Genomic DNA, 19,229 nt, shown 5'->3' on the forward strand with positions numbered 1-19,229 from the left:
CCAATCTTGCTATTATCTGGATATTACGAATAAACAGTATCTTTTCCCGGAACAGCTAATACCACTAGTATTAATAGTAACCGTTATTATTAATTCTCGTCTGATGTAATGTGCAAATATTTCTAAAGTATCTGTCCTCTCCAGTCATTTCTAAAGACAGTAACATATAACTAACAGTGCATGTACAAAATTTTCAACCTCTTTTAAAATAAAAAGACAGGGCAATGAGGTTCCTAAGCTTAGGGAATCTATGCATATGCACATGCACTTCTCAATATTATACCCATACATTTTCTTTTTAACTCAAAAGAATGATTATTGAGCAGCTCTCAGCTGCTCAGATGGTTCTGGGTAACAGAAAGACCATTCACAAGGGCTGTAAATCCTTGTTCAAGTCTCATGACCACCACCAAACTAAGTATCTTATTTTATGAAGCCATTAAACCTCTGGGAGGCTGTTTGCTCAGCTGCAAAATGGGCATAAGACTTGTCCCATCCAAACTATGGTTTGAAAAACATTAAGTATAAATAAAAATAAGAGGGTTTTTTTGTTTTTGTTTTTTTAAGAGCTCCTGTTCTCAGGAGTTTGCAGTTTGGATTCAGGAAATAGGAACACAAACACAGGAAACAGGTCCACAGTGTGAATGGTACACTTGTTTTATAAGAGATTAATCATCCAAAGACATTTAAAGAGGGTCTGGGTCCCTGGCACTGTAGGACACGGGAAAACACCAACACTGTCCTCATGGCGAGCACACACCCTTACAACAAAGGGCTAAAGGGTGCAGCCAAGGTGAGGTGCCCAACATTGTAAGAGGTGCAGCTGAAGGAGCCTATTGTGATGAATGGAAATGTCTTCAGCACAGCATGGCTGGAGAAAGACTTAGAAGATAGAGGAGTAGGATTACAGAACCAGAGAGGGGAGGAAATTCTCTGCTGACTGTCCCCAAGACACAGGACTCTCTCGAGCATCCTGCCTTGGTTTGCACATCAAATTCCTCTCCCTTCTCCCTTTGGGCTGGGCTCTGCTGACAATCACCCTGTCCCAACCCATCCTCCATGCCTCCGTCAGGCCAAGGGGTGCTCAGCCTACAATCTCTCTCTAAACCAAGGCACTTCTCAACCCCAGGCTGAGAGCTGGCCAGGGAGCATCCAGATGGAGAGCATACCCAGGTGATGCCAGGTAAGGGAAGAGCCCGATATATGGATTGCTGACATGTGAGTGGGTGGGAAACAGATTTCTTTGGGTTTTTTCCAGGCTGCCTATAACCTATTCCTTGAGTCTGCCCTTCCACTCAGACATGTCCCCCACCCCGCCTCCGCCCGGTCTAACAGCCCAGTATGAGAAGACAGAGAAGTGAAGCAGGATGACCCCTCCTGCAGTAGCAGGGAGAACCCAGCAGAGGCCAGAGTTCAGAACATCTTTAGCACAGCTTACTCCACCCATCTCCCTTTTACTATTGCCCTTCAACAGGCGGCAGGACACCAAGAAATGAGGCAAAAGGTATTTGGAGGAAAAAAAAGCTCAAGAGGGCAGAAGGCAGACCTAAGCGTCCTGTATGGCTAAGGAAGGTGACCCTGTACATACACTGGTGATTACTAGGCATATACGAATGTAGGTATATTATGCGCCTCAGATAAGTAAGTATTGAATGAGTAAATTCATGGTTGAATAAATTCATGACTGGTCTGTTCTTTTTAAGTGGTCAGTTCCTTAAAGGTAGAGACAAGATTGTATCTCTAATATTTTTGGTGTAATGTTCACTTCTCACATACAGCATTATTACTCTAAATACGTGACCTGCTGCCAGAGATCAAATACTCAACCTCTGAGTCCCTATTGCGTGCAAGGCACTGGGGTAAGACATACCTGCGCGAAACAAACTCCGCCTTCAAGGAGCTCATCTGCTGCCACCTCCTCCCCTCATCCCCTCCCTGGTACAATCCTTATTTCTCCTTCCCTCTAGCTCATGAATACCTTCAAGGCATGAACTCTGTGGAGCCCAGGGCCTGGTACAGAGCAGGTGATCTATGAATTTAATGAAGGAAAAACAAAGGCCTAAACCACCAATCAAACCAACCAACTCTGAGTGATGGCCAAGTCCACAGACAGGTCTGACAAACAGGTGGCCGCTGTTTTACTCCCCTGCAGCTATGTCCCTTCCTTGGATTTCCCACTGCACTATTTCAGACCCCAATGACCACCTTCTTGGGCAGTGGCCAGTGCTTCCCTATTGGGCCCCCTTGCCTTGGGTCCTCCTCACCCTCCCATCCCATGTCAGATTGGTCTTCCTGAAGCCCAGCTCTGTTCATCTCACTCCCTTACTCAAAAGCCTCCTCCCTATAACCCTGGATAGAAAAGGATGCTTCCACAGGTAGCACGGACCTCAACACTGCAGCAAGCAGAGATGTTCAAAATAGGGGCTCATGTAATATGTGGACCACTAGGCTAAACAGTTTTTTTAATTATTTTATTTATTTATTCAAGAGAGACACACAGAGAGAGGCAGAGACATAGGCAGAAGGAGAAGCAGGCTCCCCGTGGGGAACCCAATCCGGGACTTGATCCCGGGACTCCAAGAGACCATGACCAGAGCCAAAGGCATTCAACCACTAAGCCACCCAGGCACCCCTAGACTAAGCAACTTTTAAGCTCACTATATGCAACATTCTGTCCAGGGTAGGACAGATTCTATACTCATACCCAATGCTCTCACCGAGAGGTGGGAAAACTTTCTCTATAAACAGCCAGAGAGTAAATAAATATTTTAGGTCTAACAAGGTACATATATAGTCTCTGTTGAATAGCCTTTAGATTTTTGGGTTTTTACAACACTTGCTAAACTATGAACTCCATTGTTAGTTGTTTTGTTTTGTTTTTGCATACAAAAACAAGCTCTGTGCCCCTGAACCCAAATTGCTTTGTTCTAACTTCCACAATGCCTCAAGCTACACCCTGTTGTCCTTCTCCTTTGATGAGATTCTTGCTCTCAAAGCCTGTGAGCACTGAAGAGGGAAGCAAGGACAACCCTCAGCATACAGGAAGCGGCCACATGTGCCTTGCACCAGCACACTCTCTACTGCTGCAGAACACTTTATGCTTTGGCACGTGAGACATCCCAGGTCTGTCCCAGGGATGGACAGACAGATTGGCTGATCGACTGATGGATCAAAAGATGGATCAAGGATAAACAGATAGGTAAGTGGACAGTTGGATAAAAAAGAACCAACAAGTGAGTCAGAGAGTAACTGCTTTAAGAATTCAGAGAAGTGGGGCGCCTGGGTGGCTCAACTGGTTAAGCGTCTGCCTTCGGCTTAGGTCATTAGGTCATGATCCAGGGGTCCTGGGATCCAGTCTGCTTCTCCCTCTCCCTCTGTCCTTTCCCCCTTGCTTGTGCTCACTCTGTCACTATCTCTGTCTCTCTCAAATACATACATACATAAAATTCAAAGAAGAAAGTGGTCCTGATGGACTGGGGATGAGGGGGAGGTTTACAAAAGAAAAGACATGATTAATATACTTTTCAGGGTAACTCCTGTGGCTTAGTGGTTTAGCCTTCAGCCTGGGGTGCGATCCTGGAGACCCGGGATTGAGTCCCACGTAAGGCTCTCTGCATGGAGCCTGCTTCTCCCTCTGCCTGTGTCTCTGCCTGCCTCTGTGTGTGTGTGTGTGTGTGTCTCTCTCATAAATAAATAAAATATTATATATATATATATACTTTTCAACAAAGAAATTAGGTATTAAGTGGGATGCTTTATAGAGCAGAGATCTGGGTGACTCTTAAAAAGACCTTCCTGTTTCGAAGGATGGCATGACAATCTTGATTTTGCAAATAAAAAGAAATTTATTTCTAAACACACAGAAAGCCTTTTGAAGGGACAGATACAAAATCACAAAATCAAAAAAATTACCTCACATTCAACACTTTCTTCGAACTGCGTGCTGAGAACCATGTTGGCTGTTGAGGGTTCAAAGACCCACTCCTCATCCCAGGTACGGTCTGATATGAAGGTCCACCATGGAAACTAGTCACTGCAGGCAGGGGGAACTCCAGATTTGGAAGCTACTTCAACCCAAAAAGGAAGTGCCAAAATACTCTGAGGTCAGATAGGAAACCACACGGCTCATTCTCTCCCTTTTCACACTCTTTAATAGCAGACATCTGAGGGCCAAGGGCTGTCCTTACATATGTCCCAGAAACCGATTTCTCCATACATCTGCCACAGTCCAAACTCCATCCAGGAAGCTACACCAAAGGCCTCACTTGGGCCAACACCACAGAAAGGGGTTGCTCTACATGAATTAATTTCTCAGTAAACTAAAGCTCATTCAAAATTACACCACAAAACCCAAAAGCTATTTTCATGCAAATTCTCCTCAGTGGAGGGCCTGCTTCCCTCCACCACAGCAGGGGGCACACATCTGGACCCTTCTTAAACAGGCTCTGCCATAGTGTTATGGCCTCAGGGACAACCTTCTGCAAGAGTCTAATTCCCTTTTCCTCCCTTCCACTGGCCTCAGCGGTTGAGCACTGGTCTCTGCTATTTCTATTTTACTACATGATCTTTTCTAGAACCTTGAGGATGACATGACCCTGACCTACAGAGAAACAAAATGGGCTTCCTAATAGCTACTTTACTATTAACTAGGGGTCTTTTTGTTTACTTGCTGGTTCTAATGCAAGCCCTATGGTCACCAGCTTTCATTATTCAACCCAATGGTACATTTTCCTTTGGAAAAAACAGTAACTCTCATTTGCTGATACTCTACTCCCTAATCCAAACCAAAATCTGGCAAAGTGTCAGAACCCTGTAACAGCTCACCTTGTATCAGGGGCAGAAACAAAGCCCAGAATGTGACGTTGCAGGCTCTCTGGCTTTGTGCACAGATGCTCGAGGGATGCAAGGTAGTTCATAAATTAAAAGAGCAAATAAAACAGGAGCCCTTAAGAGATTTCATATTAGCTATGACTAAATCAATTTTGTCATAAGATCAAGCCTCCTTTATTTTGCTCTGACCATGAAGAAGAAAACTGTGCATTTCAACAATTACCCTCCTTTCACATTGCCACAGAAGATGATAAATCATTTTTTAAAAGATAGAATCAAGGCAGTTCTGGAAAATGGAGGCAGCATGGCAGGAAAGAAGGCCAACTTTAAACGTCATCACCAAAGCAGCCGCTTACCAGTGGGTCTGCAGAGATGTAGGAGGGCAGGCCTCGGCCGGAAATCCCAAATTAAAGCTTCCCTCCGGAGTCCGTTCTGGCTAGAATATCCACTTTTAAAAAGAAAACACAAGGCCCTGAGGGTCTGGAAATATAAAGAAGGAGTGAAGGTAAAAGAGAAAGCAAGGGAGAAGAAGAGGAGGAGAATGTTAAGCTTTGGACATCACCTAAATTGCAGCCTAAGAAACTTGGTCCCCAAGGAAAAGGCAGAGACAGGAGTGTGGAGGAGGGAAAAGAGGAAGATGAAAGAGGTGAAGAGCCATTCTGCCTCCTTCACGATTTTCACTGTGGGTTGGCAAACAATCAAGCAGGACCTCTTCCAAATCAAAAGCCTGCGACCTGGCAAGCCACAACCAAGACAAAGAAAAGCTACAGGTTCTGACAGCCCAGCAGTTCCAGTAGTAAACACACCTAATTCCTATTTGCCAAAAAAGAGATTTACAAGGTGAGAAGAAAACCAGGAATCTCAACAATTACCTTTTGTCAAAAAATGAGTGGTCTCCATGGTGAACAAATCAAGATGATGCTTATAGAAAGGAGCAACCAAAAAGCCACATTAACCAGCAAAAACAATGGGTTGTTCAGAATCTGCTGCTGCAGAAACAGACAAGGTCAGTCCCCTGGGCTGTAAACCTCCCAGGTGACTACTAAACATCCTGGCTGAATGAGGCAGATATCTGAAACCCACTTACTAACCCAAGCGAGGTTTTTAACTTACTTTGCAACTAGAGACCAAGCAGGCAGATCTTCCAGTTTCCTTAGTATTTTCAGGGCCCAGATGAGAAGGAACAAAACAAACTAAATATAAGCAATTTTGGCCACAAATACAAACTGTTTTCTTAATCCTAAAGTCAGTCATCCCATAAAGTAATTAAGCCCCTACTCTGTACAACCCACCCGGCATTTAAAGATGATTAAGAATTGATCTCGCAACTAGGCAATACAAAGACATAAAAGACACCCAGATTGTTAAGGAAGAAATAAAACGATCTCTAATTGCAGATATTATCTTAATACAGACAATCCTAAGGAGCACAGACATGCACAACACACATCCATGAAAACTAATAAGTTCATCAAGATTGCAGGATCAATATACAAAAGTTAATTATATTTCTGTGCATTAGTAATCAATAATCCAGAAATGAAATTAAGAAAGCAATTCCATTTACAATAGCATCAAAAAGAATAAAACACTCAGTAATTAATCTAACAAAAGAAGTGTAAGATTTGTACAGCGAAAACTGCAAAATATTGTTAAAAGAAATTAGAGGCTTAAATAAATGAAAAACATCCCAAGGTAAAGACTAGAAGATGTTAAAAGGAGTTGTTAAGATGTCTATACTTCCAAAATTGATCTGCAGATTGAATGCAACTCCCAACAAAATCCCAGCTGGCCTTTTGGCAAAAATGGACAAGCTGATCCCAAAATTCACATGGTAATGCAAGGGACCCTAAATAGCCAATTTTGGAAAAGAATAAAGTCAAAGGACTCAGGCTTCCTAATTTCAAAAATTACCACAAGCCTACAGTAATCAAGACTGTGTATTATTATTACTACCAATTACTAGAATAGAACTCAAGGTCTAGTAATAAACCCATCAAAAAACAAATAATTTTTAAAAAGGGTACTCAGAGAATTCAATGGAGAAAGAAACCTTTTAAACAGTGTTGGGACAACTGGATATTCACATGCAAAAGAAAGAAGTCAAATCCCTACCTCACATCATATGCAAAAACTAACTCAAAATGTATCAAGGACTTCAATGTAAGGGCTAAAACTATAAAATCCTCTTAAGAAAATATACGAATAAATCTTTGTGACCTTAATTTAGGCAATAGTTTCTTAGATACGACACCAAAAGCATAAACAATCAAAGAGAAAATAGGTATTCTGGACTTTAGTAAAATTAAAAACTCCTGTGCTTCAAATGATACCATCAAGTGGGTAAAAAGTTCACAAAATGGGAGAAAGCATGTGCAAATCACATATTTGTTCACAGTCTAGTTTCTATAATGTATGAAGTAGTCTTACAATTTGACAGTAAAGACAAATATCCCATTTTAAAACTGGGCAAAGGATCTCAAGAGGTATTTCTCTTAAGAAGATATACAAATGGCCATAGGCACATGAGACAATGCTCAGGACCATAAATTATCCATCAGGAAAATGCAAATGAAGTCCATGAGATACCAGTTCATTGCTCGATGGTTATAATCCAAAAAACAACAACAACAACAAAAACAGACAATAAAAAGCGTTGACAAGGGTGTGGAGAAATGGGAACCCTGTACGCTGCTGGTGAGAAATGTAAAATAGTGCAGCCTCTATGAAGAGTAGTCTGGTGGTTCCTCAAAAAGTTCAACATAGGGTTGCCATGTGACCCAGAAATTCCACACCTAGGTATATACCTAAGAGAAAACATGTCTGCTCAAAAATTTGTACAAGAATATTCACAGCAACATTATTTACTATAGCCAAAAAGTAGAAACAACCCAAATGTTCATCAATCAATGAATAGATAAAGATGTCATAAATCTATACAATGAAGTATTACACAGTCAGAAAAAGGAATTAAGTATAGACTGAACCTCAAAAATATTATGCCATGTGAAGGAAGCCAAAGACAAAAGGCCATATACTGGATGAATCCCATTACATGAAATGTCTGCAGTAAGCAAATCCACAGAGATAGAAAATAAATTAGTGGTTGTCTGATAAAAAGGGAAATCAAGAGTAGCTACTAATGGGTACACGGTTTTTCTTTGATGTGATGAAAATGTTCTGGAATTGGACAGTGGAGGCCACACAACTTTGTGAATAAAATAAAAAATCAGGGACGCTTGGGTGGCTCAGCAGTTGGGTGCCTGCCTTTGGCTCAGGGCATGATCCTGGAGTCCCAGGATGGAGTCCTACATCAGGCTCCCTGCATGGAGCCTGCTTCTCCCTCTGCCTGTGTCTCTACCTCTCTCTCTGTGTGTCTCTCAAGAATAAATAAAATCTTTAAAATTTAAATTAAATTAAATTAAAAATCAATGAATTAGTTTAAAAAGGTGAATTTTATGGTATGTGAATCATATCTCAATTTAAAACAACAAATAAGCACTCCAGGAAGCCACCAAAAGGTCTTTTTTTAAAAAAAAAAAACTCAAGTTGGAAATATAATTCAGAAGCTACACTTTCTTTTCAGGACTACAAATTAGTAATTTCCTGGTGACTTTTATTCCCATCATTTATTCTAGAACCTTTTCAAACCCAATATATGTGATGCAAAATCCATGATATTTTCAGGCTGGAGAGAGAAGTCAGCGACCATCTAATGCAAACCCCTCATTTTAGACGTTCAGGGTAGTGACTGGCCCAAGGTTATATAGCAAAGTGGAGACCAAATTAGAGCTAGAATCACCTCTTCTAACTCTTTGGTGGGTGATCTTTCCACTCTACCATATTAACACAACCCAATCCACAGAGCTTCATAATCGAGGGCACAGCTTCCAATGAGGAAAATATTGGCTTTACCCAAACCTAGGGAAAAGCTGTGAGAACCTTGATATCAAAAGATCAGTATTTACTTCAAGTTCAGCAGTCCAGATTATTTAATGATCACAAAACCCTGTGATCATATTTTCAGTAACACAACCTGCTTTTCACCAGCAAAACAAAGCACCACAGAAATAGACTCAAGAGACCAAGACATGTAGCAAAGACCATAAGAACTGCTCCAAGGAGAGATGGATGGCAAACAACACTGCCCCACTTGTCCCAAACTTGAACTAGAACTGCACTCAATGACATTCCAGCTCAAGTACCAACAACCACTCTGCTGACTCCAGTGATCTTCTGGGGAAGGGACTCTTTAAAGGGGGAATGGAAGAGGTGAAGCTTATTTTCACTTATAACCTCTTGGAAAGTATGAGTATGAATAGCTAAGAGAAAGAGAGTAGAGGAAATGATCAGAAAAAAAGGCAGGTGATTTGTGTTGCAGACAGCTGTAGACACGGAATGTTAAGAGCTGGAGAAGCCCTGCAGTTCATCTCATCCTGCTCTTCATTCTACAAATGAGGCCACTGAGGTTGGACCAGAAAACACCAGCCCAAGATCCATGAGCTGGTTAGCAACAGGTCAGGGCTAACAGAGGAATAAATACAGCACAGGACTCAAGACTCCTTGTTTCTCTCAGAATCTCTCCCAAAAAGTCCCCTAACTGGCAACAGAGAACTGACTCCTGGAGTCTGCCTGGACATGCCACATTTGTGATTCACCCTCCAGTGGCCTTCTCTCAAAACACAGATTTGCTGGGCAGCCCAGGTGGCTCAGCGGTTTAGCACTGCCTTCAGCCCAGGGTGTGATCCTGGAGACCTGGGATCAAGTCCCACGTCAGGCTCCCTGCATGGAGCCTGCTTGTCCTCTGTCTGTGTCTGTGCCTCTCTCTGTCTCTCATGAATAAGTAAATAAAATTTTTTTAAAAATCAACTTTCTAAAAAAAAAAAAACACACACAGATTTGCTGCTGACAAAGAAATCTGTATGGGTCTGATCACTGCTGAACTGGCCGCGGAATCCCTTACACATAGCTGTGACAGTATTCTCAGTCCCTTGGCTCCAAGGAAACCAGATCTCTCCTTTTAACTCACTTCAAGGCAGTCAAGGTCACTTAATAAACACCTCTCATGCTAAGCACCTCCCGAGGGGTTAGTGTCTGATGGCCCTATCTGGGCAATCACACATTCTCTAAGTCAGCAACAATGGGAACTGGCCTACAGAATGTCTACAATTATCCACGTGTGCTAAAGAGACCCACAGAGATAGCTACAGAGGAACAGAGATGCCAGCAGGAGACATCAGGTGGTTCAAGGACCAAGACAAATAAGGGCCAGGATAGCAGGGCTGAGGTCAGCATGGCTGAGAGGACTGGTTCCGTCAACTGCTGGTGTGGGATGGCAGAGCCACAGTCATGTAACTTAACTTGTCTGCGTCCTGACTTCCTCAACTGTAAGATAGAACAGGATCTACCTCAAAGGATCACTGAAAGGACTCAATCATCAATTTAAAACATTGTGTATGTCCTTAATACACAATTAAGGCTCAACTCAAAGAAATGTCAGCTATTGTTGCAGTTAGTTTAAAAAAAAATACTAAAATGGGCAGCTGGGGTGGCTCAGTGGTTTAGCGCCGCCTTCAACCCAGGGTGTGATCCTGGAGGCCCAGGATCGAGTTCCACGTCGGGCTCCCTGCATGGAGCCTGCTTCTCCCTCTGCCTGTCTCTCTCTCTCTCTCTCTCTCTCTCTCTCTGTGTGTCTCTTATGAATAAATAAATAAGATCTTAAAAAAAAATACTAAAATAAGAATGTGATTTCTTCTGGGAAGCTAAAGAAAGAGGCCTCCAAATCCTGATCACCTTGATAGAATCCTAAAAGACACAGAAATTCATCATTAGAGGGAGCAATCTTCATCAACCACCTGATTTTACTGACAGCATCTGTGTATAAAATCAAATTGACAAAGCCATCTCCAGGATCAAGTGGAAAGATGACATCATTAGTAACACCGTTAGTAGGACAGGCCTCCTGCCAGGGTGTGAGCAATGCCCTGGGCCACTCGGCTCTGCACGGCTGGGCATGTCAGCAGAGCAGCGAAGCCAAGGAAGAGAAACCATTTCTGCAGCACAAGGACAGAGAGGAAGCAGAACAGCAAGGGCTTCCCAGAAGCTACTCCCCAACACTAAGGGGGGGGGGGTCCTGCTGGCCACGCAGCCATCAACACTGAGGGCCTTCTCTGGCCCAGGTTATATACAGGCAATTGACTGCTAAAAGGGCAGACTCTTGTGTTTAAATGCCTGAGTTTGAATCCTGCTCCTATCGCTTCCTAGTTTTGTGATCCTGGCAAAGTGGCTGAGGTCCTCTGAACCGTGTAGGGTTTTCATAATAATGAAACAAGGTAATAGAATATGGAGAGAACTTAAAGCATGTCAGGCACATGGTGAGCACCCCATAAAGGCTAGAAAGAGGGAAAAAGAAGTGACCAACAATAACACTCCAGCCACACTGTGGATATCCCAAACACATTCCTACAACAGCAGCATCATTTCAATGTAATCTCACCAAAAACAAGATTCTGGGAAGTTTCCCTTAAAATTAAAACTCTGGGCAGAAGGTCCCTGAAAACGTACTACAGCTTGACAAACAAGCCTGCCATACAGAGTCAAGGATAGTGCGTAACATGCTAGCAAAACAGGAAGGGTAAAAACAGGAGGACTGGCTTGCAGAGAGGCAGCCCTGCTCAGGGTCCTAAGTACAGGATTCAGAGATGCATTCACAGTTCTGAACTCCAAGGCATGGGTAAGTGCGTGAATGAACTGATGGGACAGTATGAGAGGCTGCCAAACCCTGACCCTGAAAAAATGCAGAGAGCACCATGGCTGCCAAACCACAACTGGCAGCTCTACCCACCACCCCAGTTCCTCCAAACATCTTTACTACTTGATCATTTTAACACCAGCTTTGGGTATAATACTTCTCAGCTAGACCCTAAGAACCAACTCATGACAATGACAGTATAATAACTGCAAAGCCTTTTTAAAGAGCATTGTTACAGAGTCAATCGCTCACTCCAAAATCAATGAACTGAAAGAATCTTACCACCAAGCCTAGAATTCTTTGTCTGAATTCAAAGGGTCCATAAACCTGGATTGGAAGAAAGAATCACACGTGTATTTCATTAGTCCCTTACTGAAATTTAGTATTTTCTTCATTTATGAATGTAAGACACCATAGTAATATTAGCAGCATCTGTGACTCCAATAAAAGGTATGTTAATAGAACTTCAGAGTTTGAAATATCTCACGGTATTTCTTATACTCATTGGCACCTCAGAATTATTTATTATCAGACCCACTACCAACTCTTGATATTTAATGTCTTAGTAAAATAGCATATATTGGTATGATAGATTTTTCAAATATTTTGCTTACTGTATTTCAATATATTTGGTTACCTTTCACTTCCTCTGTACTGTATCTGATGCACTAAAACATCTTTCTGAATAAGGTCCACCACCTTCCTCAGAATGTCAGAGGGGTCCATGGCACAAGTAAGGCTATAAAAATAAACTATAATTGCACAAAAAAGATGAGAGTATAAGTGGTTCCTAGGGAAGGAGCTAGCCCTGTCCTCTTTTATAGCCCTGGCACCTGGCAGCGACAACATATTGGTAGGTGCCCATGACAGACATTTATAAACCAATAAACTCAACAAAACCAAATACAAATAAAAAATACAGCCCAAGTGTTCCAGTTCTAGTTAATGGCCCATTTATTCCAACATCATTCATATGATAAAATGATAATGGTACACAAGTGCCTGGAAGGGCCCTGGCAACTGCTTTAAGGCCATACAACATGTGAAAGCATAAGCAAAGGAGGCAGGATATTGACGAGGTGAACTCAGCACCTCTCTTTAGTAGGGAAAGAGGAGTGTTTGGGGAGCTTAATCAGGGACAGGATCTCAGGCATCTGACCCAGCCATAAAAGTGTCACCAGCTAACCCCTGCCTAGAAACAGCAGAGGAGAGAAGCAAACATGTCCCTCCCACCCAGGTCTACATCGCTGGATCTCAGTCTGCCGTGAAACAAAATAAATATTCAGGATCGGTCCTAACAGAAGTTCTAGAACTAGTGAGGCTGTGCAGCACACGGTTGGCTTTGAGGTGATACAAAGCAGCAGCAGAGAACTTCAACTCCACTACACAGGCACCGGAGGTCCCTTCTCCCAGTCCCCTGGGTGAACCGGGCTTGACTGCCGCCTCGTGGGGCAGGGCCTCAGTTCTGCTCGCCTCTCCCCAGCACCCCAACACCATCTTCACCAGACGGCTCCTCTGCCCCCACTAAAGGTCAAGACCCTCTTGTCTGGATGGCCCCAAGTCTCCCACTCTCCTCTCTTGCCTTGCTAGAACAATCTCCGTGACATCTATAAAATGTAAATCAGATCATGTTCTTTCCTGCTCAAACCCACTGATAGCTTCCCAACTCATCAGTTAGGTCCAATCCTCTCCCAAGACCACAGAGGCCCGTGTGACCTGCCCGCCCCCATCCTGCCCGCCTTGCCCACCTCCTTCTTCCTGTCCTTAAATACCCTAGCCCATTGCCATCTTCTGGCCTCTTCCACGCTATTCTTCCATCCCAACTCTTCCCTGGCTTCTTCACTGCATTCTGGGTTCTGCTCTACTGTCACCTCTGCAGAGAGACCTTTCCTGATCTGTCTCCCAATCTAGTTCTAGGCAACTTTTCTTATCGCTTATCACTTACCAGTACCTGATGTTGCACTAGATGATTATCTCTTTACTGCAGGGATCACCAACCCCAACTGGGGAGAAGCTCTCAAAAATGCCAGCACTCCAGGCCTCACCCAAACCAGTAAATCAGAGTCCCAGGGAGTGGATCAGGCATTTGTGTTTCTACAAAATCCCCCAGCGCCAAGTGATTCTAATGTGCAGCCAGGATTCACACTCCTAGAACAGTGCTTCTCAAACTTTAATATGCATATAATGCACCTGGGGATGATATTAAACTGTTTTAATATGCATATAATGCACCCGGGGATGATATTAAACTGTAGACTCAGTTTCAGTATGTCTAAGGTGGGATCTGAGATTCTGCGGTTCTGACAAGCTGCCAGGTGGTGCCAATGCTGCTGGTCAGTGGACCCCGCTTTGAGTTGCAAGGGTCTGAAACAGCACTGCCCGACAGAACTTTCCACAGGGATAAAAATGTTCTAAATCTATACCATCCAAAACATACATGGCTACTGAGCACTTGAATGTTAGCTAGTACAGTGGAGAAACTGAATTTTTAATCTTAGACTACCATGTGAGTACAGGACTAGAAGGTATGTGCTCCATGAGGAAAGGCAGCAATGCCTAGAAACGTGGAGGGTAAGAGAAGAATTAAGATCCCTCCAAATTCTTGACCTGAGCAGCCCTCTGTAGGTCGGACACTATGAAAATCTGATCAGAGGCCTAGTTGGCCACCACCTCAGGAGTGGATCAATATTTATCTAAAGCAGGGAGGCAGACACAGAAGACTTTTGAGACTTCAGTGGCTAACAAGCATGTGGAACCCACAAATGACTACCTTGCCCTCACAACGCAATCACACATCACTACACAAAGCCCTCCTAACCACAGCCCCAGGTACACCTGACCGATGCCATCCTTGAGCATCTGCGATTCTGGATGATCTTAGAGCCACAGCGCTCACACTGACTTGGTTAATTGCACGGATTTGTTTATAGGATGCCTATCTCTCCCACTCAAGCTGTAGGTTCTTTCAAAGACAGAACTTACTCCACTTGGTATTCTATTCCCGCCACTTAGCACACAACAGGACTCAATAAAAACTGCATGACCGAGCCTGGAATCTACCAGGAGTACGATTAGTGGTTTTACTGTTAATCACAAGAAAGAGGGAAACTGAATTGTGGGAAGGGGGGGGGGGCTTACATAACAAGAGAAGATCATTTCCTCCTTAAATGACTCAAAAATTTCCAAGCACATCAGTACAGATTTCAGAACACAGCATAAATAAGGTGGTCTTGTGTGACCACAGAACCTCATTTCCAAAAACACAAATGCGTGGCCAAAAAGATGATGTTGTTCTGACAACAAATCCAAGATCTGTTCGTCTGGGATTTGGAAGAGGCCCGTTCATAAAGAGCTAAGATTCCAAAACACACTCTTGCCTAAAAGGCACATGGGCCAGGTTCCCAACTGCTGGGAGGGGCATCTGGCCCCAAGGACAGCAAGGCCCCTTGGGAATTGGTGTAGCCCAGATGCTCATTTTACCCCTGCAGTCAGAACACTGTGCTTGTGACAGCAATGAGATTTCCAAGGTAACCAAGGACAACAGAGTAGAGAATTATGGCCCCGGAAGGAAGTAGATTAAATTTTAATACTTGCAAGTCGACATCAAATTTATTTTTAAAACTACGTATCTAACAAAGCCACCAGATAAGCAAGACAGAAAGGATGGTGCTCTATGGGAGGGTTTAACTATAAACATGAATATTCCAAGTATGTATGCAATTTTTTCCTATTTTGAGGATACTTCAAAGTTCCTAGAGACTCAAAGAAACGGAGACAGAAATAACACCCCCCCCCAAAAAAAGGGGGGGGAGAAGCTCACTTTTCAGAGTTATGCCACAACTACTTATTTTTTCCCGTTATTTCCAAAAACACAGGGCAGATTCCATCTAGTGGTAGCAGCAGACTTTGCTAAAACTGTGCACAATAATTACTTTACCCAGAGAAAGTGATCACCAGGCAAATATTTTAAAACATAGCTATGTGCTGACCTGCTGCCAAGACGACAAACTGGTTAAAAAAGAAAATAAGCATGGGTTAACAGATACATAGTTTTTTATTCCCTTAACTCATTCTACTATTCATCCATTTCTCCCACTCTTCCTACTCAACCCCCATGTAAATCCCATCTTGATGCCAAAGCCCTCACCAGTTTCCATGGATTAAGTATAATATAACCTGTTAAACAGTTAGCATTTACTCAACCAGTTGTCTGTCAGGTATCTCCCTGTGGATTATCTCAGTAAGCCCTCCCCATAACCCTCTGAAGTAGAAAAGTATTGTTATCCAGAATTTAGTGCTGAGTAAAGTGAGAAAACGGGTATCTCAGCCAAGTTCACACAACTGGCAACTGGTAGAGTCTGAACTTGAACCCAGATCTATCTCACAAATGAGGGATTCAGAGAAATCAGTATTTTTTTTTTTTTTGAGAATTCAACATTATTAAAAGTAACAAAACAGGGGTGCCTGGCTGACTCAGTGAAGCAGGTGTGACTCTTGATCTCAGGGTCGTAAGTTCAAGCCCCATGTTGGGTGTAGAAATGACTTAAAAATAATCTTTAAAAAAAGTCATGGAAAACAGCAACATTTCTGAAAATAGCACAGAGCCAAATTCAATTCCAGCTCTTCAACTTCCTAAGCTCTATAGCCTTGAACAAATTATCCTGAGACTCAATTTCCTCACATATAAAGCCAGGATGAGAAAGACATGTAAGCGATGTGATGTTCATAGTATAGAGCAGGGACCCATAGTATAGTATAGGATATTCATAGTCGGCAGGGACTACTCATAGTCTAGCTACAGGTGCGTGTTATCAAAAAAGTACAGTGCAGTTGCAAGACAATTTTTATCTAATTTGCTAATCCTATGACTCATTTATTTAAACACAGGGCCAAGAGCTTGCAAATTTTAAATTCATTTTATTTCTGTTAAATGAGTGACAAGTCACAACACCCACTGTTTCACTCCAGTACAAAAAGTAGATGCTTGTTGAAAACCAAAATGTGGATGCATCAAGTTTTGGTAATGGGAATGAACATTCGAATGAAGAAAAAAGCATTATTTAAAGGCATCCACAGTGATTTCTCAGAGAGTAAACACCTTCCAAATCCAGTTATCCCATAAATCCAAACTCACAAACTTCATCATCATAGTATGGATAGTGGCTTTGCTTAAAGTGAAGACAGCCCCATAACGATTTCAAGTTTTTCATTTTTGAGAGTTTAACCAATTTGTGTGCTTTGATGGCAACACAGAGCAAGTCTGCAGTTTAATAAAATGACCAAATCCAGGCTCTTTTTAATCTGCTCAGTAACTGAGCTCTTGGGTAATCCCCTGCACAGCATACAAAAAAAAAAAAAAAAAAAAAAAAAAAGCCTTGGAATAACACACTGCAAACTAAAATTAATCAGAGGAAGGGTATGCCAATTTTATCAGCAATTCCTATTTGCTAGCTTCCCAGCATCTGCCAGTGTTAATAATATTTAACTGACAAAGCGCCGTGGGTAAAAGAAACAGAACTTTACACGCAATCAAGCCTTCTTTAAGGCATAGAGTACAAAGCTTCCTTCTCCAAAGAAATATTTGGCTACTTCTTTGGTTGCAGTCCTTCCATAGATGTTACTAATGGTGTATTCTCAAAACTTCATGAAAACGTTCCCCTTGCTTTTCAACCAGTACTTCTGGAAAAACTTCTTTGGGTCATCCCCATCTGCCTCCTTTGAAACCATCTTTTTAAAGCCTTGCTGACACAAGTAGAATTAAATGATGTGGGATTACAGAACTCACTGCAAAAGATTTACACGGAGCTCTCCTCCACCAAAAAAAAAAAAAAAAAAAAAGGAAAGAAGGAAGGAGGGAGGGTGGGAGGATGCCCTAGCTATACTTAAACATTTAGAACGCTGAGTCTATAACTTTTGAGTTAGCCTATTATTGACTGTTTACGCCTATAAAGAAAAAAATAAATTCCATTAAGGGAAACATTCTGGATCCCCCCCACCCCAAACAGTTCCTAACAGCAGATGCTCTGTTCAAGTGGGCAAAAAAAAAAAAAAAACGCTAATGGCATCACTTAATTAAAACCTCGGTGGTGACCTTCCCTCACTCACTCTAGCCCAATCATCTTCTAATACAATCCCTACAATACACCATTTTAAGGCTGGAACCTGACGTTCTGGCCAAGAGAAATGTAATCGCCGATTCCGCACCTGCACACGTGTGGCTCGTCAACCAGTTACCTATTATGAGCCAGGCAGGGTGCTAAGCACCTTACGCACAGGGTCTCTAACCCGGATGCATCCCTAGTCCCGTTTGCTAGGTAAGGAAAATGAGGGGCAGAGAGGTGAGGAGCTGCCCCCACCCCACATGGCCAAGCGGGGCCCTGGACTCCCAAACTCGGCCCTTCCCCGCGGGCTGCTCTGATCGTCAACCGAGGCTCGTCCATTCCGAAGCGTTCTCCCCTCAGGAGGTGGAGGCGCTCACCCGTTAGCACGAGGCGCGATGACTTTGCACCTTGGAAGCACTTGACTAAAATCAGGCCCTTTTGCAGGAGGATGGGGAGGGCGGCGATGAGGGTGGGGACGTGCAGGTGAGACACACACGCAGACGGGGGCGGGGGGGGCTCTCCGAGGGCTCCGGGTCCGACGCGCCGGCTCAGCGCCCAGCTCCCCGCACCGGGCTCCCGGGCGCGGCTGCGGGACGCGCTGAGGCCTCCCCGGCGGAGGCGTCCACCCCGTTCCCGGGCGGCCGGGGTCCCGACGCCCCCCAGGGCCCGGCCGAGGCGGCGCGCGCTGCAGCGGGGCTCGGAGCTCCGGGCTGCGCCCCCGCGGGGCAGGCTGCGGGCAGGGGCTCCTCCGCCACGACCCGCGGGGGGTGGGCGCCAGGGGAGGGCGGGCCCGGGGTCCCCGCGAAGTCGGCCGCGCCGCGGGGAAGTGAGCGCGGGGGGGGCTCGGAGAGGCCCGAGGTGGCCGTCAGCCGCCTCCCCGCAGCCACCTCCACGGAACAAAGGGCTTCTGTGCCGGGCCCGGCCGCGGCGGATTCCGAGGGAAAGAAACTTTTCCCGGGCGGCGGCGGCGGCGGCGGCGGGCGGGGCGCGGGGCCACCTGAGGCCGGAGCCGCCGCCCCCGCCGCCCCCGCCGCCCCCGCCCGCCCGGCGCCGCTCACCTCCTCGATGGCCGCCACGGTGTTCCGGCACTGCGCCGTGCGCGTGGTGAAGCTCGAGGCCGTGGGCGCCTTGTAGTCCTCATGGGTCTCCGCCACGAATTCCGACACGGAGATCTGGTCCGGCATCGCCTCGGCGCGCGGGCGCGGGGAGCCGCCGCCTCAGCCGCCGCGCGGGCTCCGACCGGCCGCTCGGACGCCGCCGCCGCCGCCGCCGCCGCGCCCGCAGCTCGCCCGGCCCGCGGACAAAGGGAAGCGCCGGGGCGCGGGAGCCGCCGCCGCCGCCGCAGCCGCCACAGCCGCCGCCTCAGCCGCCTCAGCCGCCTCAGCCGCCGCACGGCGCGGGTCGGCCGCCCGCGGGGCCCGGCGGCGGGAGCAGGGGCGGCGCGTGCAGCCCCGCGCAGCTCGGGCCCGGCCGCTCCGCCCGCCGCGCCGAGGGCTCCGCCGCCTGCCCTCCCCGAGCCTCGGACCCGAGGCGGACGCGCAGAGCCG

The 19,229-nt window shown here is 45.1% G+C and overlaps 1 protein-coding gene across 2 annotated transcripts in view; it reads right to left on the bottom strand.

Annotated features, from left to right (window-relative positions):
- Nucleotides 1–18,958, bottom strand: part of ASAP2 (ArfGAP with SH3 domain, ankyrin repeat and PH domain 2) — a 173,036-nt gene extending 154,078 nt beyond the window's left edge. For both annotated transcript variants that reach the window (XM_072767748.1, XM_072767747.1), the window contains exon 1: nt 18,741–18,958. In XM_072767748.1, the coding sequence (XP_072623849.1) occupies nt 18,741–18,866 (126 nt within the window). In that variant the 5' untranslated portion in view covers nt 18,867–18,958. The remainder of the gene's footprint in view (nt 1–18,740) is intronic.
- Nucleotides 18,959–19,229: the final 271 nt, after the last annotated feature.

Source organism: Vulpes vulpes, chromosome 8 (assembly GCF_048418805.1).
Source record: "Vulpes vulpes isolate BD-2025 chromosome 8, VulVul3, whole genome shotgun sequence".
NCBI lineage: Eukaryota > Metazoa > Chordata > Mammalia > Carnivora > Canidae > Vulpes > Vulpes vulpes.